The sequence below is a fragment of the Acomys russatus genome, chromosome 24 (genome assembly GCF_903995435.1).
Source record: "Acomys russatus chromosome 24, mAcoRus1.1, whole genome shotgun sequence".
Lineage (NCBI taxonomy): Eukaryota > Metazoa > Chordata > Mammalia > Rodentia > Muridae > Acomys > Acomys russatus.
This window is the reverse complement of record NC_067160.1, coordinates 26,205,750-26,231,808: the sequence shown is the minus strand read 5'-3', so window position 1 is coordinate 26,231,808 and position 26,059 is coordinate 26,205,750. Positions and strand designations below refer to the sequence as shown.

Here is a 26,059-nt window from a genome sequence, read left to right as displayed (position 1 = left end):
GAGGCAGGTGGATCTCTGTGAGGCCAGCCTGGTCTACAAAGAGAGTTCCAGGACAGGCAGGAATATTACACAGAAATCCCTGTCTTGAAAAACCAAGGGGGGAAAAAGGCATCTCCTTAAAGAGGAGGCCTGTTTTGTTCATGATAAAAGTGGTATTCTCAAGCAGGGTACCCTAGAGCTGGTGTGGATTGGAGACAGCGGGAACCTGTGGCACATGATGCTCGTGTCGTTTATTGTGCCTTTGATGCAGGGGCCTCCGTGTTCTATCAGTATCCTTAATAGCAACAATGTAAGTCAGGAGTGAGTATAATTTCAGACCTAGGCATTGATTGATTGAACAGAAAATATCTGATTGTTTAAGGTCTGAAAGCAAACTCAAATTAATATTCGTTAGAGTTTAAAGGAATTTCTATAGGCACAACCACTGAGTGAAACGGTGAACAAATAAACTTTAGAATGACGTTTTAAACAGCAGAATGATCTCAAAGAACTCAGGAAAGATTTCTGGAAGTTTTTGCTAGTTTAAAGATGAAAGTTCTGTTTTATTGTTCTCTATAGACCAAAACCATTGAGATCAAACTGTTTAAGATACAGGGTTAAAGCCCTGTCATACCATGACTTTCTTTTTAAATAAAAAAAATTATCAGATAGCACATAGGCCAAAGCAGTGAACCAAAGTTAAGACAAGAAAACAAACTAGCCTCAATTCATAGTGCGGGGTCTTCTCAGGCATCTTTGTGTTGGAAGACAACAGAAAGTCGATCTGCCCACACATGGGGACACCTGCATTTTGCTATGCTGGAGTTGAACCAAACGCCTCCACACTAAGCATGAGGTTTACCACTGAGCTATAGCCCCTAACCCAAAACACTTCATTTAAATTGGAAATATAATACTGTAAGTGTTAAAAAAAAAGAATTATTAACACTAAGGACTTCTCTCCTTCTTCCCTCTTTCATGGGTCTGGAATTCTATACTTAACAAAGGTTTATTGTGAAACTAAGTAAGGAACGATCAGTGCTTTTCCCAGAGTAAAATCTAGACAAAGCAAGAAGACCATTCATTTAACCCAACAATTATCCAACAGGTCAAGAGAACAACACATTATCCAAAGCTCAGTGTTCTAAATCTGAAGAATAGCATTCTAAAGTCAGGGTTTAAAAGGATATTCACCACATGGGTTGGCTGTAGAGCTCAGTGAAGAAGCTCCTGTGGAAAGGCCGCTTTTTGAGACTGCTGAGGCCACAGGCGGAGCAGAAGACGACGTTGGTGCAGTAGAGGAGGCTGGTGAGGGCGGCAACCGTTCTCCAGACTCCATATCTACGACAGAAGGAAAACATTACATTAGGCAGAATTACTCAAAAGACTTAGATATGTTTATGTATTGTGCCTATTTTTTAAAGTATGGTATAAATTTAAAGATGAAAGGTGAAATATGCACAAAATACTCTTATAGCTTGACGACAGTGTCCTTGCCCAACTTATGTCCAGGTTCTCAATCCTCACCTCAGTGTGAGAGTGGGAGGAGACTCTAAGTCCTCCATGCCTTGGACAGGGCAGGAGAGAGGGGCTTCTCATTCTTATAGAAATACGTTTATTTTCTTCGTGGAGTAGGCAGGTGCACATGGAGGCCATCTCACATGGCCAGCTGTTCAGATTGCCTGTTCCTCAGGTTTCACAATGCTCAGTTTATAAGTCATTCCATGCTAGACATCGTTGCAACAATAAGGTGAACATTCATGAAACAACTTTAATTTTATTTTTGAGACAGAGCTGTGCCCGAGGTGGTTTTGAACTTGTAGATTCAAATATTCCCCACTGTGGGGCTGGAGAGATGACTCAGCGGTTAAGAGCACTGACTGCTCTTCCAGAGGTCCTGAGTTCAATTCCCAGCAACCACATGGTGGCTCATAACCTTCTATATTGTGATTTGGTGCCCTCTTCTGGCCTGCAGGTGTACCTGCAGGCAGAGCACTGTATATGTAACAAATAAATATTTAAAAAAAAAAATATTCCCCACCACAGTCTTACAGGTGGGACTACCAGCATGTGTTCCTGCAACTCAGCCTGAGACAAACTGAATTCTAGGTGCACCATATCCTTTAATGAATCACACAGTTTGTACATCTAAAAATGCCTAGTCTTATGCAAGTGTGTGAGGCCAACAACTTGGAAAAAATTAATTTTACATCCTTATTCTTCTCAAAATTCTTCATCATCTCAACCCCAACTTAATTCTGTATTATTTTAAAGCAGTGGTTTTCAATCTTGTGTCCTGAATGTTTTTTATTTTATTTTGTTTTGTTTTTTCTGAAGTGGGGGGCATATCAGATAACCTGCATATAATGATTTGTAACAGTAGCAAAATTACAGTTATGAAGTAGCAACAAAACCAATTTATGGTTGGGGTTCACCCAACCATACAGAAATGTGGGGAACAAGGAACTGTGTTAAAGGGCTGCAGCAACAGGAAGGCTGAGAAGCACTGTGCTGACGGGTGAAGAGGGCATTACAGGCTGGGTGTGGGTGCACGTATTTATAATCTCAGCCACTTGGGAGCTCGAGGACAAAGGTTCTCTAGCTGAAGGCAAACGTGAGCAGCACAGGGAAATCCCTTTCTAAAACGAAAGAAGGAGAGCAGGAGGAGAAAACAGGAAGGGGGAAGCAAGAAAACGAAGACATCAATTTGAACAAACTGTATCCTCATCTTTTAAATATAGATAGAAGTCTCCTTATATGTCTTAGGTGACCAGGGCAACTCAGTCATTTCCAGTGCAGTGAAATTTCTCTACTGCCTTGCAGACTCAGACAGACCGACAGACAGACAGACAGACAGACAGACAGAAACACAAACAGAAACAGAGAGACAGAAAGAAAAACAGAGTGAGTGAGAGACAGAAATAAACAAGACAGATCCTGTTTAAAGTTTTCTTAGAGCCAAGTTTCCACTCTGATTTCAAAATAGCCTTAGTATAAGCTATTTATAATGACCAATCACTCTCTGAACATCCTTCCTGCGCTGCTGTAGGTTCACTCTTACATTTTCATTGAAATGGGGATATTCAAACTTGAGCTAACAGACCATAGTCATTTTAATGTATATACTGACATCACAATTAAGCAAAGAAATCACAAGTTTACATTTTAAGAAGTACAAGCTACAGGAAGAAAAAAAGAGTGCTCATTTATGAGTGCATTTATGATGCATCACATGTAAGCTCTCACCATTTCAATAATCTTGTTACAAAAAGGAATCTACATTATATTCTGTCGTGAATTCACACAGCTTCATATTTCATTTTAAAAATTGCTCAATTACATCCTAACATTTAAAGCTGGGCACACCTATAATCTCAGCACTTAGGGAGCCAGAGGCAGGCAGAGCTCTGTAAGTTCGAGGGCAGCCTGGTCTACAAAGTGAGTCCAGGACAGCCAGGGCTACACAGAGAGACCTTGTCTCAAAATAAATAAATAAATAAAAATTGACTACTTATAACAATGCAAGGTTAATGTTGAAGTATCAAGTGAACCCATAAAGTACACACACACATTTTCCTGAGAGAAGGAATCACACAGGGGATGGGTAATCTTGTGACACACTAGGCATTTTCAGTGAAACCACCTCAAAAAGCTCCCTATGCAATTCAATAGCCACTCTTAAAGTCCCAGTATTGCTGTCAATCACCTCCTTACTATAGTAAGTGTGTCATGTTATTATAGAATCTTTGTCTAAGGAAAGAACAGAATTGGCTGCTGATGGCTAAACAGACTAATGTTTAAGGGCTATTTGGGACAGGTACAGAAACAAATGACCTCTAAGACATATGGCCTAGGCCTATAGCTGACACCTTCCTCAGAAATTACTTTCACCAATTCTCATTTTAAAAATAATTTATCTTTATTTTATATTTTGCCTGCATGTGTGCTATGTAAGGATTTCAGATCTTGGAGTTACATATAGCTATGAGGTGTCATGTGGGTGTTGGGAATTGAACCCGAATCCTTCTAAAAGAGCTCTTAACTGCTGAGCCATCTCTCCAGCCCATCAGCTCTCATTTTAAAAACAGAAAAAGACAAACATGAGTTGTTTCGCTAGACAGACTTCTTAGTAATGAAACAGATGATTCTGGACCAGTGAGATATATTAAAAAAACAATTGCTATCAGTGTACAAAAGAATGCCTTAGAGTTCCTTAGTTGTGATCCTGAGAAAAATCACATAGTGTCTCTGAATTACTGTCTTACAAGTAACACAAAGATGGAATTGAGGAGATCAAAGGAGGAGATAGGGGGCTGGAGAGATGGCTCAGAGGTTAAGAGCACTGGCTGCTTTTCCAGAGGTCCTGAGTTCAATTCCCAGAAACCACATGGTGGCTCACAACCATCTGTAATGTGATCTGATGCCCTCTTCTGGTGTGCATGAAGACAGTGTACTCATATACATAATAAATAAATCTTTTTTTTTTTAATTAAAAAAAGAGGAGATAGACACAAAGTGCCCAGGGTCTAACAGTCAACCACAGTTAGGTCTAGGTCGGGGGGGGGGGGGGGGGGGTGTTTGTTTGTTTGTTTGTTTTCTTATCTTTTCTTCTTTAGATAATGTCTCACAGTGGAGACCAGCCTACCTTGAACTCAGCAATCTTCCCACTGCAGTCTTCCAAGGGCTGGGACGATGGGTGTGAACCACCATGCCCAGCCTAGCATGTCTTACTAAGCAAATATTTGTTTATATAATTAACAATGGATACAGGTGGTAGTAAAAGAAACCAAAGGGATATTTAGAGTATTTGTGTTAAAATGCATATTGGTATTTACAAGTTCTGAAGTCCTTGTCATTCTTTGGTGCTTTTTAACCAGACGGACCCTGTGTTCCCCGCCTCCACCCCCGCCTCCAGTGGGGTAGCCTGCTCAGCCTCTTTCCATGGCTGCAGAGAAGCCTGTTGTGCTTTTCTGTAATAACTTCACCTTTCCTTCCAAATAAACAGGCCATAACTATCTTTGTATATAGGCTTTCACTGTAAAACTTTTCAAATAAGTTATAATACAAATATAGATGATAAAATTGTCTGCTGTCATACGTATTCACTATTCAAATACAGCATTTAAGAATCAGTAAAATTAGCTGGTTGTGGTGGCACACACTTGTAATCCCAGCACTCCGGAGGCAGAGGCAGGCGGATCACTGTGAGTTCGAGACCAGCCTGGCCTACAAAGCAAGTCCAGGATAGCCAGGGCTGTTTCACAGAGAAACCCTGTCTCAAAAAACCAAAAAACAAACAAACAAAAATCAGAAAAATCAACTCATTCAAATAGTTAAAGTAAAACTTGTTAGGACAAAAACATTCAGGTGTGTAGAAACTGCCTACTTTCAGATTTTCACCAGGGGCAGAGAGCATCCATCAGACTCTGCTCCTGAATGGCCTTCCATTCTGACTCTGCACTTGAGAATGTCCTTTTTGGTGGGTGTAGTGGCGCAGGGTTTAATCACAGCACTCAGGAGGCAGAGGCAGGTGGATCGCTGTGAGTTTGAGGCCAGCCTAGTCTACAAAGTGAGTGCAGGATAGCTAAGGCTACATAGAGAGACCATGTCTCGAAAAACAAAAAACAAAACAAAAAAAGAATGTCTTTTTCCTTAGGATCCTAACTATCACCAACCAACAGATTTTTTGTGTCTTAAAAACTAGCCTATATAATCACAAGACTAAAACAAATAAATACACTATGAGAACATGATTTGCCTTACATAGCATTTTCTCGTTTGGTAGATTATAAAAATACACATAAGCACATCTTTTAATTTGATACTAGACATAAGATTATATACTTTCTAGCCAGGTGGTGGTAGTTCACGCCTTTACTCCCAGCATTCAAGAGACAGAGGCAGGCACTCTATCACTCTGTGAGTCCGAAGCCACCCTGGTCTACATACAAAGCAAGTTACAGGACAGCCAGAGCTACACAGAAAAACCCTGTCTCAAACAAACAAGCAAACAAAAACAAAAACAAAAAAAACCAAACAAACCAAAAGATGCGTTTCTAGGACTTAATCAGTTCCCGGGTCCAGTGATGTATTTACAGTCTCACCTGCCTGGAAGGCTGTGCTCAGAAGGTTAAGACCCAGAAGTTCAAATCCAGCATAGGCCACATACCCAAATGGAAGGATAGATGGATGGGAGGGAAGGAGGGAGGGAGGGAGGGAGGAGGAAAGGCGGAAGTTAGAGTAAAAACTACTACAACTGAAAACTTAACATACAATATTGTAGTGCAGAATTTGGGGCTGAAGAGATGAGTCAGTTGTTAAGTACACGCTCCACTCTTCTGGAGGACCTGAGCCCAGTTCCCAGCACCCACATCAGGTGGCTCTAAACAACTATAACAGTACAACGACTCAAGCTGATTGTCATAAGCCTAAGCCAGTGCAATAACTGTTCTCCAGTTATATTCAGTATGTTCAGTGAAAATACTTCTTAGAACCTAGTATTTTACAATTTTTCCAAATTGGGTAAAACTGAAGTGAGTGGCATGCAACTGGCATTTGTCATAATATTCATACTAGAAAAGATAAAGTCACTTCATTTTACTAAAATGATCTTTATTTATAACAATCCTGAGGGCATACTAAAATCAGAATTTGTGAAAAGAAATGAAAGGCCACAAAAAGCTTTTTACCTGCATGATGGTTTTATGTGAAAGAAAGACAGACAGAAAGAAAGAAAGAAAGAAAGAAAGAAAGAAAGAAAGAAAGAAAGAAAGAAAGAAGACATCAATGAGCAGATAGTACTGCTTACATTCATGTACGGCAATACTGTGTTGTGTAAGCACAGGGTTTATGAATACTGACACCTGGTAGGCACCAACCTGAACAGGTGCAATGGGGAAGGACGAATGTTGATTGAGAGCACAAACACTGTCAGCTAGCTTCCTTGTTTCATATGCACAAATATTTTACTATTAAAAACGTAACTGTTTGGTTTGGGGTATCACCCAGAGGCATGGGAGGCCCTGGGTTTCATCTCCCCACCGGGAGTATGAGGAACTAAAGAGCAAGTTGTTGCAGCAAGTACCCACAAACTTAGCTTTAAGAACAACTCACTTGATGCCAGGAGTCCCAGGCTGCTGTGGGCAGGACTAGTCAAACATCCACCTACAAAGGGATAGGCTTTGGTAGCTCCCAAAGGAAACACTGAAAACTGTGTTAACACCCTAGGAGTTCCCTGCGGGAATCCAAAGTACCGAAGCAAATTCAGTGAACCCTTCCATTTTCAGACGTTTTATTTGTTTGGTTGGTTTGGGTTTTTGAGATAGGGTTCACGGCAGCTGTCCTGCTTTGAACTCAGATCCACCTGCCTCTGGCTCCCAAGTGCTGGGATTAAAAGCACGTGCCCCCACGACCACCAGCCCCTTCCTTTTATAATAAAATGCCAATTAGGAAGACTGTCAGGAGACAGTCACTACTTGCTTCCTTTACCTTAGTAGATCCACTAACCACGGCGTGCTGTAAGTTCATTATTTCCTCCAAGTTGTGAAAATGCTTTCATTCCAGTATTTCTACAGGCAGCATGGTGGCTCAGCAGGTAAAGGCAGTTGCTTCATGATGCCTGAAACCCACATAAGGTGGAACAGAACTGCCTCCAGAACACTGCCCTTTGACTTGCATTTGTGAGGACACACACAACAACAACAATAATAAAATTTTTAAAATTTTAAGTCAATTAAACAATTGGATATATAAAACTCCAAAATATCAGGTAGCAGGTGGAGACAACGGTGAAACGGCAAATAAAAATGTTTCTATCATAAGACTCTGGGAACAGTGGCCAACATTATTTGCGAATATAATATATACATGGACAAATAATTTTATTAAGAGACATTTAGCACCCAGGCATGGTGGTGCACACCTTTAATCCCAGCACTCGGGAGGCAGAGGCAGGTGGAGCTCTATGAGTTCGAGGCCAGCCTGGTCTACAAAGAGAGTTCCAGGGCAGAGAAGGCTATTACACAGAAAAGCCCTGTCTCCAAAAACAAAAAAGAAACAAGAAACATTCAGCAGCCAGGGGGAGGTGGAGCTGGCCTTTAATCAACGCTTGGCATCTAAAGTCAGATCCTCAGACATGCATGGGAAGCACTTTGCCAACTGAGCTTTCTCCATGGCCCCACGTTGCCTTTTTGTCTATTTCTGAATGTTCGTCATGCTAAATTACAAATTTCTTCCCCCCCCCCCCCACCCCCCAAGACAGGGTTTTAGCCTTGGCTGTCTTGGAACTCACTCTGTAGACCAGACTGGCCTTCAACTCAGAGATCCATCTGCCTCTGCCTCCCAAATGCTGGCTACACGTTTCTGTTAAATCTTTTTAAAATTTACTCTTGAGATTTCAAGAGACCTAAAAATGAGAAAATCCTAAAGCAAAGCATTGGTTTTCACATTACTCAGTAAAGAATCTATTCAGGGAATATCCATTTGTATCCACAAGATTAAGCATTCCTTGAAACCAAGTACTTGTAGGGAAGAGGTCATCCTAGACAAACAGACATCTGAGAATAGTAACAGAGGACTTGAACATGTCTGTAGACCAACTAAACCACAGGTATAATCTACAGCTTGAAAACTGACTACGCTTACAGATTTCTTTCTTTTTCTTTTCTTTCTTTCTTTTTCTTTTAAAGCTTAGAGATTTCTAACAAGGATACAAGGATTTGAAAGATAAAGACAAACAATGTCTGATTAACTAATCCAAACACAAGACAGTCCAAAGAACAAACAAAAGCTTGGCTCAATTACAAAAGACAACTAAAATTTTAACAGAAATAGTGATGGCTGTTGTGGAAAACAGCAGAAACCAATGAATGGAAAAAATAAAGCACGGTATCAAGTAGAAGTTACACTATATAAAATATATATTCAATTTAAGAAATGAACTAAAATAAATACTTCACTCCTCTCAGGAAAAAGAGGCAGAACATATGTGACAAAGGAAAAAAAGAAGTGTTCCAAAGAACAAACAGCTAAAAATAATGAACAGCTTGTTTAAAAGTCTGGCTTTGTCTTGGTCACCCCAATATCAGGTTTGTTTTTCTAATATCACAACTTCCCTGCCCAAAAGTCTTCAAAGGCACTTACACTAGAACTGTCCATATAGAGGTGGGTAACAGTTAGAGGCTGGTCATTCGCACATTACCATTGCAGAAGAATAAACCACACAGGGCCATCACTAAGGAGCCCTTCAAATCTGAACCAATCACAGCCTTTTAAAAGAAAGAGGTGGATCTATGTTAGCTAATGTGTTCAGTGAAAAGGATGAGATTTAGTCGGCAAGATCTCATGTGTGCTCAGGGTACAAAGATGGAGGCAGAGTGTAATGCATGCACGTTGGCAGAGTATTTGCCAGGTTGAGGGAATCAGCTTTCACTGTACATGTCTTTATGCCATTTTACTGTTTTGCCATGTTCTTGTGTTGATAACAGTTAAAGCAATAAAGGAGAATGGTTTCTTATTGCAGGAAATTACCCTTCAAAATATTCCATTGTAGATCCAGTGTAGCACCTACATTTGTTTCTGTGATGTGTCATTGCCTGACTTTAAGGGGATCACAGTCAGTATTGAAATGAAAATTAAGCAAATTATGGTCGAATGAACCATTGGCTTGGCTAAAATGGGTGCAGAATTCAACCAGGAAGCCTAAAGAACTGTTGGTACAAGATGGCACAAATATGAACAGGATGGGGCTGGGTGGGGGTGGCAGTTCACAATTACAAGTCAGCTGGAAGTTTTTATATAATATAGCATCTTCAGCCAAGAAACTGACCCACATGTAAGCCACGCCTCTGCTGCTCCTACAGATGGACATGTCCATTCTTCTGGCCTGTCAGACCCTATTCTCACCTCAATTTTACATCTACTATGAATTTGAAAGTTACCATTTTTCTCCATCACCATAGCTACCACACTGATCTATGCCGCTAAGAGCAAAGATCCAGCAAACAACAGTCTACAGGCAGAGTTTGTTTTTGTCACTAGAAAGGTACTGATTTCTTTTACTAGTGGTGATTGCTTCCACATAGCCACAAAGTAGCTGTGACAGACTACGACATCTATAAAGCTTAGAGCATTATCTGACCCTGATGAGATTCACTTTGTTTACAAATGTGCCTGCATCTTTCCTTCTAAAACCCATTTTTTCACAGAGCAACCATTATTAAAAATATATACCTATCCGGGCGTGGGGGCACACTCCTTTAATCCCAGCACTCGGGAGGCAGAGGCCTTTGCCTTCCAAGCGCTGGGATTAAAGGTGTGCGCCCCCACGCCCGGCTCCTCCTACAGATTCTTAATTCTCAACACATAATATAAATTATCGTGAACATTTAAAATGGCATAGTTAAGACACACACACACACACACAGACACACACACACACACATTCGCACAGACATGTACCTTGTACACATATACATAATCTCACTGGGTTAACTCAATAGCATAAGTGAACTTGAAGGGACATCAGTAGATTACCCAAGCTTAAAAACTGAGAGAATAAACAGTTACAAACAAAGATTTAACGATATGTGATGGACTCTTGGGGGCAGAGGGCAGAGGGGATAGTGCTGAGCACTGTCAGACACACTGGCTGTACATGTTATATCTTGATGAAACACACAAATTTGGTGATATGAGAAGCTGAGAAAACTTCAGACTGAATAAACCCACAGAAAAGTTGAACTCTGGACAGGAAGAAGGAATTCTCAATTAAATGTCTACCTTTTACCAAATGGGTTCAGCTTTACCACTTAGGAAAAGTTACTACTTTGGGGAAAGGACCAGAGAAATGCCTGTTTTTTTCTAGAAAGTAAAGAAAGTGCTTGAGTCAAACTGCATCATTTTCTCCTTGTTTTTCTTTTTAGTGCATGTCAGAGAATAATTCTTAACTTTTCCATAAGTTTCACAAATGCAAAAGTTTAATATATAGCAAAATATGTGTTTTAACTCTTTTGTGAATATTAATTTTACTTATAGCTAAGACCTATAGCTGTAAAAAGTAGAATAAAACAGATAAGACGATAAAAATGAAACATAATCAACTCTCTCCCCTGTCATACTTTCTAAATTAAGCCTTAGAATAATCAGATTTTTTTCACATAAGTTTATACTACAGCAGTCCAAAAACAGCATGGCCGGACAGTGGGGAAGGAGGGCACCCGCCCCACCTCCCGCCCCCATCATAGGTCTAGAGGAAGGGAATAGGGTGAAAGATGGAGGGAGGGTGGGAACAGGAAGATACAAACAAGGGGATAACAATCTGGATGTAATATGAATAAATTATAATAAATAAACAAACAAAAAATAGTGGTAGAATCTAGCCACATACTAAAGTTTATTAGTATGGATGTGACCCATCTAACCATAACCAAATTTTACCAAAATGAAATAATAATTTCCAGTATGTATTATACCTAGACACAGGCACTACTAATATCATTTTTGTTCTTGCCTGACTAGTCAGAATGCCCTTCTTCCTCCCCGGAGTAACAAAAGGAGCGCAGATGTCTTGGGCTGGGACTCACCGCTGACCTTGGCAACACTGCTGTCTTCTCTTTCCTTTCCCTTTCCACATTGCTACACTGAGCCCAGAGCCCTGTGCATGTTAACCGTGCTCTCCTTCTCTCAGCCCTTCAGAACTTGCTCTTCTCCAACCATGCTAAAATGGTAGCCATAATCATCTACCTGGTTCATTTACTCAATCCCCAAAACTTTACCTTATTCCTGGTGCACTGGTATCTAGTGTTCTCTGCCCCTGACTTATACCCACACACCACACTGTCCCTCAAGACTCAGTGCTCATTGACCTTAGAGCGGAAAGTCATTGTGCCTCTATCATTGGTACACTGGCGACTGAAAACAGGAAGGAGTCAGCATTCCCCAGAAGTCACTGCGCTTACCATAGCTTATTCTGATTATAATTATGAACTTTAATAAGTATATCTAACAATCTGGAAGCTTGCATGAGTAGAAGCCGAATTTGTAATGAGCCTTAGTTAGCATTTCTATTGCTGTGATAAAACACTGTGTACTAAAATCAACTTGAGGAGTCAAGTGTTGGTTCCTTTTGCACTTCTAGACAACAGTCAGAGCAGGAAGTCAAGGCAGGAACTGAGGCAGAGACCATGGAGGAATGTTGTCTCCTGGCTTGTGCCTCGTGACTGCTCAGCCTGCTCTTATACCATCTAAAACAACCGACCCAGGGGTAGCACAGCCCCGTGAGAAACAGGCCCACTCACATAAACCATTACAGCTGTGTCCACAGTCAATCTGGTGGGAGCGTTTTCTGAACTGAAGGCCAATCTGATGGAGGCGGTTCTTTAACTGAGGTTCCCTCTGCATTAAAACTAACCAGTACGTGTCTTATATTCTTGGGAATATTCTGACACAAGATGAGTCTTAATATTGTTTTTGAGTGGAGCAAGAGAGTGGGCTGATTGTGAGAAGCCATGACTCTCCTTCCCAACCACAGGGACGCTGCCTCAGCTCCTTCCATGGCGCCTCCCCAATATCACCCGCCTTTCTCCTTTCTCTCTTAAGTGACTTTTGTCAAGGTATTTTACATGGGGGGGGAAAAAAGGTAGCTAAGATACACAGTAACATCTTATGCTGCTGTTATTGTCAGGAAAATCCATGTTAGAATGGCTACACACTACACACACACACACACACACACACACACACACACACACACACAAAATCATTCAATGAAAGTCACTGTATCATTTTTAATAACACCACGCCAACACTATCAATTTCAATTCATAACCACAAACTTCTATTTTATCAATTTTATATCTACAGTCCTCATTTTTAATCTCCCAAAATCCCTACAGCCACAACTCACTAATTCCAGGTCACAGCTCCCCAGCCTCTAATTACAGAGGGCTTTAACAGCAACCCAGAAAGCAGCTAATTACTCTGACTTACTGCTCTCTGTTCCTGAACTCACTGTGTTATACAGCACAAGGTAGTATGTCTCTTGAGCCTTAGGTTCTGAGTCAATAAAATGGGTTAACTATACTTCAACAAGCAATCATAAGAGAGGGAGGGCCTAGCACACATCCAGCCACAGAGCTCTTAGTCGTAACATAGTAGAAAACTGCTCTGATTTGCCAAAGCAAAGATAGGAAAACAGGAAAGCTTAGTAAGTCAGCACCGCCACGTCTCCAAAATTTATATTTGAGCAAAGGCAACTGAACTGTGCAGAGGACTTACTCTACAACAGCAAGCACCTTTCTCTTACATGTAAACACAAGCTTACCACTAGAATACGCACACCTGGCAATTGTACCCTCCTAAAAGAACAGTCTTTGTGTGAACTTTGGATAACAGCAAGATTTTAGTTTGTTCCTTAGTAACTGAATTGCTTTCCCCATGTTTATTCTTTTTTGTTTGGTTGGTTTGGTTTGGTTTGGTTTGGTTTCATTTCGTTTTGTTCTTTAAGACAGGGTTTCTCTGTGTAACCTTGGCTGTCCTGGACTCGCTTTGTAGACCAGGCTGGCCTCAAACTCACAGAGATCCACCTGCCTATGCTTCCCTGAGTCCTGAGATTACAGGCATGCACCACTATGCCTGACTTCCATGTTTATTCTTAATTTTGTGGCTTCATTATTCAAAAATAAATTTTGTTCAAACTGCAGTTTTCCTTTTTTCAGTAATTTAAGGGCCAAGTTTTTTGCCTTAAGACATGGATAATTTTCACATTAACTATACATTTTAATTAATATCCATTAACTTATCCTTTCAAATATGGTATTTCTCTTGCTTTTTATTATCTTCTAAATTTCATACAATTGCCCCAACTGATATTCCCAAGTATTATCATGCCATTAGATTGTATTGGAAGGATCATAAACCTGTGTAACAACAGAGAGATGATGTGGGATCCTAGGGTGCTTACCTAGCTGCCCAAAGCCTTGAGTTCAATCCTGAGTGTCACAAACAAAACAACATACTTCGTATGCACATCCCAAATCTGTCTTAGTAAGACCTACAATAAATCCATCTTAATAAAACCTGTATGAGCCAGGCATGGTGGCGCACATCTGTAGTCCCAGCAGTCAGATCTCTTTGAGTTCAAGGCCAGCCTGGTTTTACAAAGTGAGTCCAGGACAGGCAAGGGTATACAGAGAGACCCTGTCTCCAAAACCAAAAACCAAAACCATAACCAAACAAAAGACCTATACAGACCATCATTAGACTGAAAAACTGCAGGGCTAAATGGTATAACTATGAGTATTTTTTATATTCCAGTAAAATAAAACTAAGGACTAAGCACCAGGAAAACATTCTGAGAGTGAGCTTGTGTAACACTGGAGACAATTCCGAAAGAGGCCTTGAGAAACTTTGCAGAAGTTGATGTGGTCTGGTGGTTGAACCAGACAGTACACCTGCTTCACTAAAAAGCTGGTGCTACTTAAAATGTTCACGAAGGCGCCACGTCAAATCTTCAAAGGCTAATTTATATTTGGGCTCCTCAGAAGGCTACATATAAACAACTCCATATGACACAGCAACTCTATTCTTACATGTCAATCTATTGCTAATAGGAACTGACTGTTTCCCTTTATAAGCACTGGATGCCTTTGTTAATATCCACTTTTTGTGAACTCCAAAAGTAAAAATAATGCAAATGACCACAAATGAATAAATGAACGTGGTATGGTACAAAATGAAATATTACTCACCAATAAAAGGTAATAAAGTACTATGCGTGCTATAACATGGAATAACTTTGAAGCTGGGTAAACAAAAGAGGTCTATCAAGAATGATCACTTTGAGGCTGGTGAGATGGCTCAGAGGTTAAGAGCACTGTCTGCTCTTCCAGAGGTCCTGAGTTCAATTCTCAGCAACCACAAGGTGGTTCACAACCATCTATAATGTGATCTGATGCCCTCTTCTGGGCTGCAGGTGTACATGCAGGCAAAGCGCTGTATACTTAATAATAAATAAATCTTAAAAAAAAAAAAAGGAACGATCACTTCAGGACTCCTTTCTTCCCTAACAACCATCAAATATATCTCTATTCAAATATATTCCCAACTCTCTGATTATGAGAAAAAAAAACCCAACCCCACCTAAATTGCTGGATTTCATAGAATTGAGATAAAAATGTCTTCCAGTAAACCTTTAGGGGTAATTCCCTGTAAAGGTTAACTTTTATTCTCCTGGCTCAGTTGTAGGTCTAGTGTTAGAAGCTTCTAGACGCTGTACAATCTAATCTAGGCCTCGAATGTTTTAGCCTCTGAGACTAATGATGAATACACTTACCCTTTCTTGTTCTTTCTGAGCTCTGGGCTGGCTGGTTCAACTCAGCTGTTCTGGCTCAAACTCTTCTCCCAGATCTGGCCAAGAACTACTCTGCTTGGCCTCAAACTAAACTCAGCTTTTGTCTCTCATCTTCTGGCTTCTTCTCATTCTCTGGCTCATTCTTGTCTTCACCTGAGTTCCCCCACCCCTCTCTCTCTCTCTCTCTCTCTCTCTCTCTCTCTCTCTCTCTCTCTCTCTCTCTGCAACCATCTCTCTATTACTGTCCTGGCAAAAGTGCCTCTTAAGTAGCTTCCCTTTTCCTCTCTCTTCTCGTGAGAGTTGGGCATATCCTATTCTGTCAAATATTCTCTGATACATCACCTTTTCTGCCACTCAATTAGACATCATGTTCAACATGAGTGCTTCCTTCTACAAACTAACTTTACCTTCGTTTGGGAATAAAGGAATGTACCACCACGCCTGAACTCAGATCGGCTTGCCTCCAGGATTAAAGGCATGTTTGTATTCCAGCCAGATCACACAGACCTAGAAGGATGTAATCTCTTGCCAGAACAGCCATGTTGTGAATTAACGTTCCTCTACAATTCCAAAATCATCATCTATACGTACCTGGGCATGTATATAATTAAGATCTATGCATCAAAGCCTGGTTTCCAACTCCTGCTTAGCTGTGGCTAGCCTTGAACTGCTGATCATCCATATTCTCCTGCCTCCGCAGAGCTGCAGTTACAGGGATGTGCCACCAGTGCTGCCCAGCTTCATTTTCACCTTTTTGTGCTGCTTTCTTGCTTACTGTGTAGGCTAGGCTGGCCTGGCACTTGTTATCCAGCCCAAGCTGACCACCAACTCCCAATCTTCCTGCTGTCACTCCCATGTGCTGGAGTTAGAGGCATCCAGCTTATTTTGTGTGATTTTTTTTTTTAACTTGGAAATAGGATGCTGAGATGAGGGTAGTCATTAGATATAGTATTATTACATTTATCCACGTCTTACTGATAGTGTGTAGAATTACCTAGAAGAAGCTGGCTGCTTCAGGAGGGTAGGAAACCATCAGCAATAATGAAATTGCTATTTCTAAAAACAACAACAAAGACCAAAAAGAATCAAATGGCATGAGCTAAAAGACAGCAGCCATCACTTCAGCATAAGGTTACAGCGTGCTTTTTGTTTGTTTGTGGTTTACTGCTACAGTTACTGTGGTTGGGTTAGCAGATGAGAGAGCTGGAATGCAGGATTTCAACCGTTTAGTAGTAGCTTTAACAAGGATGTGAAGGCCTTGAGCAAAGCAACCAGAAGCACTAAAATTCGTGAAATCAAAAGACTATTAAGGGGCCAGGCATGGTGGCAGTGTGGTGGCACACACTTTTAATCCCCAGCACTTGGGAGGCAGAGACAGGCGGATCTCTCTGAGTTTGAAGCCATCGTGATCTACAAAGGGAGTCTGGACAGTCAGGGGTACATGGAGAAACCTTGTCTCAGAAAAAGAAAAAAAGACCATTAAGGGAAGCAAGAGCCTTATACAAATAAAAAAATGAAATCATCAAAGAGGAAAAATGAGAAAGAATCAGCCTGGTGGCTCACATGTGCAGCCCAGTACTTGGGAGGCTGAAGCAGGGGTACAGTGAGTTCAAGACTACCCTGGGCTCCCATCTCAAAACAAAAACACCAAAAATGTTTTTTAAAGGGAAAATCAGAATGCAAAGTTAATGGAAATGACAAGAGATTAGGACAAAATGGATATAGGAAGCTTTGCCCAAGATCTGCATCACGGGCTGGAGAGATGGTTCAGATGTTACCGGCACGGACTGCTCTTCCAGAGGGCCTGAGTTCAATTCCCAGCAACCACATGGTGGCTCACAACCATCTATAATGTGATCTGATGCCCTCTTCTGACCTGCAGGTGTGCATGCAGCCAAAGCACTATATACATAATAAATAAATAAATCTTTAAAAAAAGATTTGCATCACGATGGACAAGCACACACATAACTCTCTCTCTCTGGCCCCTTAATGTTTCCAGTCGGGCTTTGAGTGACAGGCCAGATGAACTGTATAGGCCTAGATGATCCACATTCTTTCACCTAAGCTTTGTTTTAATGGCTTAACATCCGGTGGCAGACATTTGGTCCAAGTTGTTACTGATTTTAAACAGTAACAAAACGGGCATAGATTAGAACAGCTCAGCCAGGGACGGAACTTTCTCCTCCCCTGGCTTTAGGTTTTGTCGTCATCACTCAGCCCTTTACTACTAAACCTGAAGCCCATTAGGACAAGAGGTTTGAAGGGGAGTAATGTGATGGTGTCCAGGATCAGGCTCACCGCCAGACGCCACACCCTTCTAGTTCACTGTTGGGGCAACAACAGTCACAGCCACTGTCTTGTATCAGAAACAGCGCACCAACTCAAAGGAGAAGCTGTGTACAGACAGGTGCACGTGGCGCCATACCAACAATGTTATCACCCTAGATTTCAACAACTTAGAGTCATTACAGTTTACACCTGTAGTCCCAGCATCCAGGAGGCTGATGCAGGAGGATCGCCAGAAACTTCAAACCAGCCTTGTCTACCTACGCAGCAAAATCTTTGGGAGGCAGGGCCACATAGTGAAACCACAAACAAAAAAGATAAAAATAATTTAGCATTGCTTTCCAGCTCCCTCCCAAAACAGCAGTTAGGCTTCTCTTTTAGCTGAACAAATCTGCAAATGAAGAGAGCTATAAGTCCAATCATGGGAGTGGATGCAACATTGACCTGGTTCAGGATAATCGCTGGGCTGAGTCGACAGTTACTGCAATATTGCTATCATGAAAGAAACTAAGAACTCCCCATCTGAAAACTAGAATAACACCACCTGATCTACCTACCTCCCGGTCTGCTGTTAGGGTGACGTGAGAATATATGTGCATATGTTTCAAATTGCAGTGTTACCGCTTGCCCTGCATTTTTGTTCAGGCCTTCAATTTAGATCGTAGCAGCTCGAGGCTCTGAGGAGGACAACAGTGTCTACTTCTCAAGGACACACAGCATGGTAGAAAGCAACAGAGCTGAACACTGCCACGTGGCTTAATTAGAGTTTAATTAGAAATATGCAAGAGTAAGAAGGGAGGGACCATGTTTGCGTGGAGTCAGAACGCTTCTCCTGTTGGAAGTTGCAGCGTGGAATGTGAAGACAGCTCAGCAAGGACTGTAAGGACTCTGCAGGCCTGTGAGTGCCACCTAACACACGATGTGGGTGTCAGAAAGCTCATCTGCTTGGGAGCAGGAAAAAAATTTAATCTTCTAATATCAGAGTGAGAGCAAGAGAGCTTTCTATTCTTTGAAAGTACCTGGAATTTTTATATTTATATTACAGAAAGGGACAGAGACACTGTAAGATCTTAAATAAAAAGGTGGCAGAATCTGTTTTCTGTCAAGGATTACTGACTGGCACCCACCCAGCACTTGGGAGGCAGAGGCAGGTGGATCTCTGTGAGTCCAAGGCCAGCCTGGTCAACAATGAGAGAGAGTCTAGGACAGTCAGGACTACGAATGACTAAATGGAAGAGGAAAGAGAGGTGGAAACTAGAGAGCGAGGCCCCAAGGGGATTCCAGCGCTTATAGGAAATGTTGAGTGATGCTGCAGGCAGACAGAAGTGAGAATCCACAGTGCTGTCAGCAGCACGGGTGCTTTAGAATCTGGGTTGAAGTTCCCTTTTATAACCGCATGGCCAGTCATGTGACTGTTGGAATAAGGTTGGGAAACAAGTCTCGCAGGTGCTTGCTTCGAACCAGCTAGCTCCTAAACTGAGCACATGTGGCTGTAGCTTTGTTGTTTGATAGCATACAACATGGTGGTGAAAGATTAATTATGAGAGTGACCTGGACACCCCCTCTATTATCTCCCTAGGTCACATGTGACTATGGGCGCTCTACAGTCAGTCTTGAACACAGGCCGGAACCAGTAGTTAATCAAGTCAACATAACATTGTACATTGTACAAGAGAACCAAAGTTTGTTTTCAACAGCTTTGTGGAAATCTGATTTACATATTGTAATGATTAAAAGTAAGATGCCAGGCAACAGATATATGGGAACATTTTATTATATGAGCGTGGGAGAGCAGGGAAGTGAGACGGGTACCCCAGAGAGACAGAGAGACCCAGAGACAGAGAGGTGGGGGAATAGAGCAATCGAGAGATGAAGAAGAGAATGAGATAAGAACAAAAAAGTAAGGTAGGTGGGTTTGTCCTTTTATAATCCCGGGTAGGGCCATGCCTACTGACAGGTAGGCAATGACATCACAGGTTGCTAGGCAGACTAGGGCAGAATCCTAACATGTATCATACATATTTTCAAATATTTGGTTTTTAGTGTGTTCATAGATTGATGCAGCCATCAGCACAATCAATTAAAATACTTTATCATCGCCAAGAGAAACCCAGTTCTTCCTTTTCTCCCAACCTACACAGAGTTCTGAGGAACTGCTACTGTGCTCTGACTGGGGCTGGGGGTTTGTAGCTGCTTGGCCTCTTATTCAAAGAATGGGGAGTAAAGGCTCACACAGATGTGGGGAAGGGGCAGGACAACTTTAAGGCAAAGGGCTAGTGCACATTAGGAAAGGCTGCAGTGTCAAGGCTGACAGTGGGACACAGGAGTGAGGCCTCGCAAAGCTGCTTATTGTTTGGAGCTTCCTTTTATGGGGTACAAGAGAGGACTTTGGTTCCTAAGGAGTGTGGCAGGAGCAGAAATCTGTTTTGGTTGATGGAGTTGGAGAGGCCAACCTGGATGACATGAGACCCAGTCTCCCTTTTGAAAGAGCAGGATGCTTATGATCCCTCAGCTGAGAAGACAGAAGAGCAAGCTCCGTGGAGCTCACTGCCCAGCCAGTGTAAGACTCTGTCTTGTTAGGAGATGGGTGGCATTCCTGCTGCTGATGCTCAAGGTTATCTATCATCTAACTTGTGGGGGGGTGTGTGTGGTGTGGTGTGGTGTGTGTGTGTGTGTGTGTGTGTGTGTGGTGTGTTACTGTTTGTACTTTGGGGATGCTATCTATCCCTCTTAGAGAAATTTACTGTTAGAGCAAAAGGCTTCTTCTTGTTTCCCATTTCTGAAAATACTTAATACTGATATCAAGCAACAAAACATAAGAAATCTTCAAAACAGGCAGAAACACACTAAGTCAAGAATTTCCTATGGAAACATCAGTGCATATACTTTTTAACAAGTTCCTAGGGATTGCATACAATCAGAATGTTTCATTTTTTGGTAGCTTCACCCTAAGCAAACAATAGCTCTTCAAACACAAACAGCACAGTTGGTTGTTCTTCTCTCTCTTTTTGTTTTTCCCAAAGAAAATACCTGATGTGCTGAAACCTATAATCAGTCAGCCTAATCTTTTGCATGATTTGCATTTTAAAAAATTTTATTACTCATTTGTGCTTACATGTGTGTACATGTTCATGTCGGTGTCAAGAGACACCAAAATGGGGTGTCATCTGCCCTGGAGCTGGAGTGCCAGGTAGCTGGTGTGAGCCCCCTGACGTGGGTATGAGGGTGGAACACCGGTCCTCTGTGAGAGTGAAAACATCTGTCAAGCATGTCTGTGGCTCTCCATGCTTCCTATTCAAAGCTTCGGATAGAAGGTTAATTTTTTTTTTTTTTTTAATTGCTACTAGAGCATTTGACAATTCTCAAAAAGCTAAGCATAAAATTACCATATAAAGGGCAGGTAGAGACGTGTAAAGATTCTATTCACTAGGCTAGGCGCAGTGGTGCACGTACTCCTGTGATCCCAGCACTCGGGAGGCAGAGGCAGGCAGATCGCTTTGAGTTTGAGGCCAGCCTGGTCTACAAAGAGGAGTCCAGAACAGCCAGGGCTACACACAGAAGCCCTGTCTCCAAAAAACTAACCCCCCCCCCCAAAAAAAAATCCTATCCATTAACAGATAAATGGATGATAAACGAATATAGATCATGTTTCTTTTATTTTAACTTACATAATTGAATCAGGTAAAGCAATGAGGCTCTGAGGATGCTACAAGAGGGATAATTCTTGAAAACCCTGTGCTAAGTAAACTTGCCCAATAAAACCGTAAATGTGGTATGCATATCTTTGAGAGATTTTAGAACAAAACAGATTAAAGTTGGCAAGAGCTGGGGTGATCACAGAATTTGTTTGGCTGTTGAGTGATAGTTGCACACACTGTGACTATAACTAATGCCACTGAATTATATATATTCAAGTGGTCAAGAAGCCAGGCATCATGGCATGGCCTTTATCCGAAGCACTTGGGAGGCAGAGGCACACAGATCTCTGTGAGTTCTATGGTAGCCTGGTCTACACAGTAAATTCCAAGCCTGACAGGGCATTATATTGAGACTGTCTCCAAAGAAGAGAAAAAGAATGATTAAAATTGAGAGTGGGAATATAGGTCAATGGTAAAGCACACCCAGAAGCAAGAAATAAAAGCAACAACCCCCTCCCAAAAACCCAGTCCAAATGGCAAGCTTTATGGTATATTTTTTTTTCCAGAATGACATAAAACAAAAGTATTGAATTGTGTGCTGTAATGGCGATTTGATAGACAGTGAATCCCATCTCTGAAATGCTATGTCTTAACCTAGACTTTGAAGCTTGTTCTGATGCTTAGGGATCTCACTCCGGTCCGTTTCCCACAAGTCTCCTCTGCCAATCTACTTACTTCCCAGCTTCTCCTTGCTCTTAACTCAAAGCTTCTATTTATATGCCTCACTCGTTTAGCACTTCATCTTGTGCCCCTTTTGACGCGTCTAATGTTTAAGAATTACAGTAACACATTTAATATTTGGCTATGCATTGCTTATAACACCAAGCAAATTGTTTAAATTATCAAATCAATACTCATACTTAATATTTGTTTGGATTTTATTTGCCAAAGTATGTTTGTAGTGGCTCGGGCTGTCAAAACAGGATCTAAAAATACACCACATGTAAAGCAACATGAATTTCAGTCCTACAGTTGCACAAACACATTACGTGAAATTTTCTATAACAAATGGTAAGTGAAAACATTCCAGGAAAATGCATAAGATTTCTGGACATCTCAATTAACCAAGGAAATACTTAATTCAATAAACTTATTTTTCTTAAAAAATCTCTGTCCCTCCTCATATAGTAGCTGAGACAAATTTTACCCCAGCCTGACCTCAGACTCCAAGGCAACGCTTCTAAAAAAACCCTCACTGTTGGGATATTAGGCATCAACAACCACTTGGTTCTCATTGTCCCTGACTGAATAAAAAACAAGATGCTCTCAGGCATGGTGGACACACCTTTAATCCCAGTGCTGGGGAGGCAGAGGCAAGTGGATCTCTGGTTTATACAGAGAATTCCAGGACAACCAGAGTTCCATTGCACAGAGAAACCCTATCCCAAGAAACAAACACAAATGGAAAAAAAGATTCTATCCAAATAAATACCTCCCCCCCCCCAAAGGCAGGGTTTCTCTGTGTGCAGCCTTGCCTGTTCTGAACTCAATTTGTAGACCAGGATGGCCTTGAACTCTCAGAGATCCACCTGCCTCTGTCTCCTGAGTGCTGGGATCAAAGACCTGGGTCCTGGCTACAAATAAATACTTTAAAAATGAGTAACATACTGACATTTAATGTGTATGCTATCATTTTCTGTGCCTAAATAGTCAACATATATAATTGCCTAAATAGAAAGAGTCAATATATATTCTAATTCTTAGCAGTGTTATTTAAATTACAGATTGTTTAACTGCAATTCCTTTAAAAAGATATTTTTGGAGGCTAACCGAATCATTTAAATACCTTATTTAATGATTATGATGACATTAAGATAAATTATACTTAACATAACTTGTTAAACTATAAAAACAAAGTTGAAGACTTTAAAGAAAGGTGTAAGAAGTTTGAATGCACTGTTTCTACTCCTTTGAAAAATCAGCATACAATGTTAAGCACTGAATCAAAAAGACTAAAGATAAAGGTATGTACCTATAAAAATATAAAAAGCTCAAAGCAAACCTGTTTCAAAGGCTAGGCTAGGTATAGTACCAGTCTCTGCTGAATTTCAACAATGGCAGTGCATTTGTACATTTTAACACCCATTAGCATCTTGGAGATTAGTTTTCCAGTCAAGGAAAAGCACTTGTCCCCACAGAAGCCAAAAAGAGGAGGAAAACAAAAATGGTTTCTAAGACAACAGAACACAAGCTAAAACTCATTCTTTATTAGTTATAAAGTCCTTGCACCCTTAACCTCTGAGATTGTGTGATGGCACAGGACTGAATTATGATTTCATGAATCTCTGTAACAGGGGAGGGTGGGGGAACTGTATAGAAATGTTTAAAAGACCAACAGACGGCTTTACTCCATCTGTTCCAGTCATCGGCTCTCCCTCTCATCTGTAAGCATCATCAAGAAATCTTGAGTTTTTCCCTTTCAAAACATCCAGAGTTAAAATTCTACCAAGCTGCTCCCTCCCTTCTGTTATATGACCCTACAAACTCTCTACCTATGTTCCATGACTATAGCCTATTCTCAACATACCAATAAAACAATCCTTTAAAAACACAAACTGGACCTATACAAAAGCCTGCGTTTCACTAGGTCCCAGAGGGGTCTGAAGGGTCTCGTGTAAGCAGACAGACTCTCCACTCCTCACTTCTCAGCTGTCCCTTTCTACTGTCCCCTCTTCTTCACTCCACCCCAGTCAAGATGGCCTCTGTTTATTCCCAAGTCATAACAGGCATGCTCCTAAATGCTTTCTTTCTGCTTGGAAGGTTATGCACATTGGTTATTTTGGTCATTGCTCAATCACCACCTTTGCTGAGTCCTGAGACCAGAACAGACACAGACACACACAGACACACACACACACACACACACACACACACACACACACACACACACAGCCTTTTTCTTTAGTTAGTTTCTTTTTAATTCCGTTCTTGCTTCTTTTTTGGTAACATTTACAGTCTAATGTGCTATATGTTTTACTAATTATTCCTTATAGTTTACTCTCTACTCAAACTACAGGTACCTAGAATAGTCCAGAAGACATGCAAATTCAATATGTAAATGAAGCAGGCTGAACTAGCTCAGGGGTGGAGTGCCCGCCTCGCATTCTCTAAGGCCCTGTTTTCAGAATGTCAGTAATAACAGCCTTCAATGAGGACAGGACACTGCTATCACCTTGTGTACTCTGTAGCACTGTGTGCTCACCTGTACTGTGTCAGTTACCACACCGTATCAGGCATCAGCTGTTAGAACCTGTTTTTTTTTTTTTTTCCCCATCTTCTAGTAAACAGTAGTAGACTTTTGAAACAAGGATTTTGTTTGGCTTCCTACTGTTAGCAATTGTACTTCTTAGTGTGCCTGACACTTTGGAGGATAAATAAATCCGTTTAACCCAAAGGTGTGAATACCTTTATAATCTCCAAAATACAAACAGTGTCTTAAAAGTTTGACTGTGGGTTCAGTTAGGGTTTCTTTTTTTTTTTTTTTTTTCTCGAGACAGGGATTCTCTGTGTAGCCTTGGCCATCCTGGACTCACTTTGTAGACCAGGCTGGCCTTGAACTCACAGCGATCCGCCTGCCTCTGCCTCTCGAGTGCTGGGATTAAAGGCGTGCGCCACCACGCCCGGCTCAGTTAGGGTTTCTTACTGGCAAAAAGACCTAAGTCACATTATTTAAATACTTTATAATTATTTTTTCATCAGTGAAAGTAGAAGCCGTGACACCATGCCTAATGTGAGTATCATGCATATAGGATGATCAATTAGGTCACAGATTTCTGTATAACAGTCAATGGCATATATTACTTATTGTTACAAAAGAAAACACTGTAAATTTTATCTTGATAACTTGACATTAAGCATAATATTTAGAACCTTCTTGGGATAAAACAATGACATATTAAAAACTATGAAGTCAAATAAAAAGAATTCAAAAAGCATTCTGAAAAGAAAGGACCTTAATTCTCAACACAAGTAGATTATTTATATTTTCCCAGAAAACTTTTTAAATGATTTTTGATTTTAGATTCTACAGCCTTCTTCAGAATCTGCATTTAATTTTTAATAATTTTAAATACTATCTCTTACATGAACAAAATACCTACTACTGGGGCTTAAATATTAAAGATGATAATATGTACATAACCTACACTAGCCAGTGTATAATATGTACTCAGTCTTCTCTATTCTGTGAAGAAGCTTGCATTTAGAAAACTCAGAGGCATGCATGTGACTCCTCACTAATTACCTATCAGCTTTCTACTTCTGTTAGTCAGATATCCAACAATATTCATAATTCCTGGATAATCCTTACGAAAAACAGAGTTTTGTTTAAATTAGATAATCACTTTCATTGTAAAGCCACGAATCCTCTGCTTTTCTATATACAATAACACAATGCTCCCCACCTTCAAAGTCAATTCTCTAATTTTATAAAATGCTTTTAAAACATGTTTTCTTTACATGTTGTACTTTAATAAACAAACACATTTCACTTAAGCACCTGCATAGGAGACAGGAGAAGGAGGTAAGCAGTTTAAAAGACTGTCGCAAGGCCACAGATGGGGCAGCCGCCAGCTCCAGGATTAAAGCTAAGCAGCTCTTGATTCCTGCTCATGCTTTCAGTACTAACATTCTTCTTTATATCACAGCGCCCTCGTAATTAACGTAAGAAAACCATTTAATATAACAATTAAAACAATTGTCAACACAGTACGACAGCATGCAAATAGAAATCTCTTATAGGAAA

General features: G+C 40.9%; 1 protein-coding gene across 1 annotated transcript in view; it reads right to left on the bottom strand.

Annotated features, from left to right (window-relative positions):
• Positions 1 to 26,059, bottom strand: part of Baz2b (bromodomain adjacent to zinc finger domain 2B) — a 219,150-nt gene that overhangs the window by 107,191 nt on the left and 85,900 nt on the right. The window contains exon 3 of the mRNA XM_051166087.1: positions 1,174 to 1,320. Within this exon, the coding sequence (XP_051022044.1) occupies positions 1,174 to 1,318 (145 nt within the window). The 5' untranslated portion in view covers positions 1,319 to 1,320. The remainder of the gene's footprint in view (positions 1 to 1,173; positions 1,321 to 26,059) is intronic.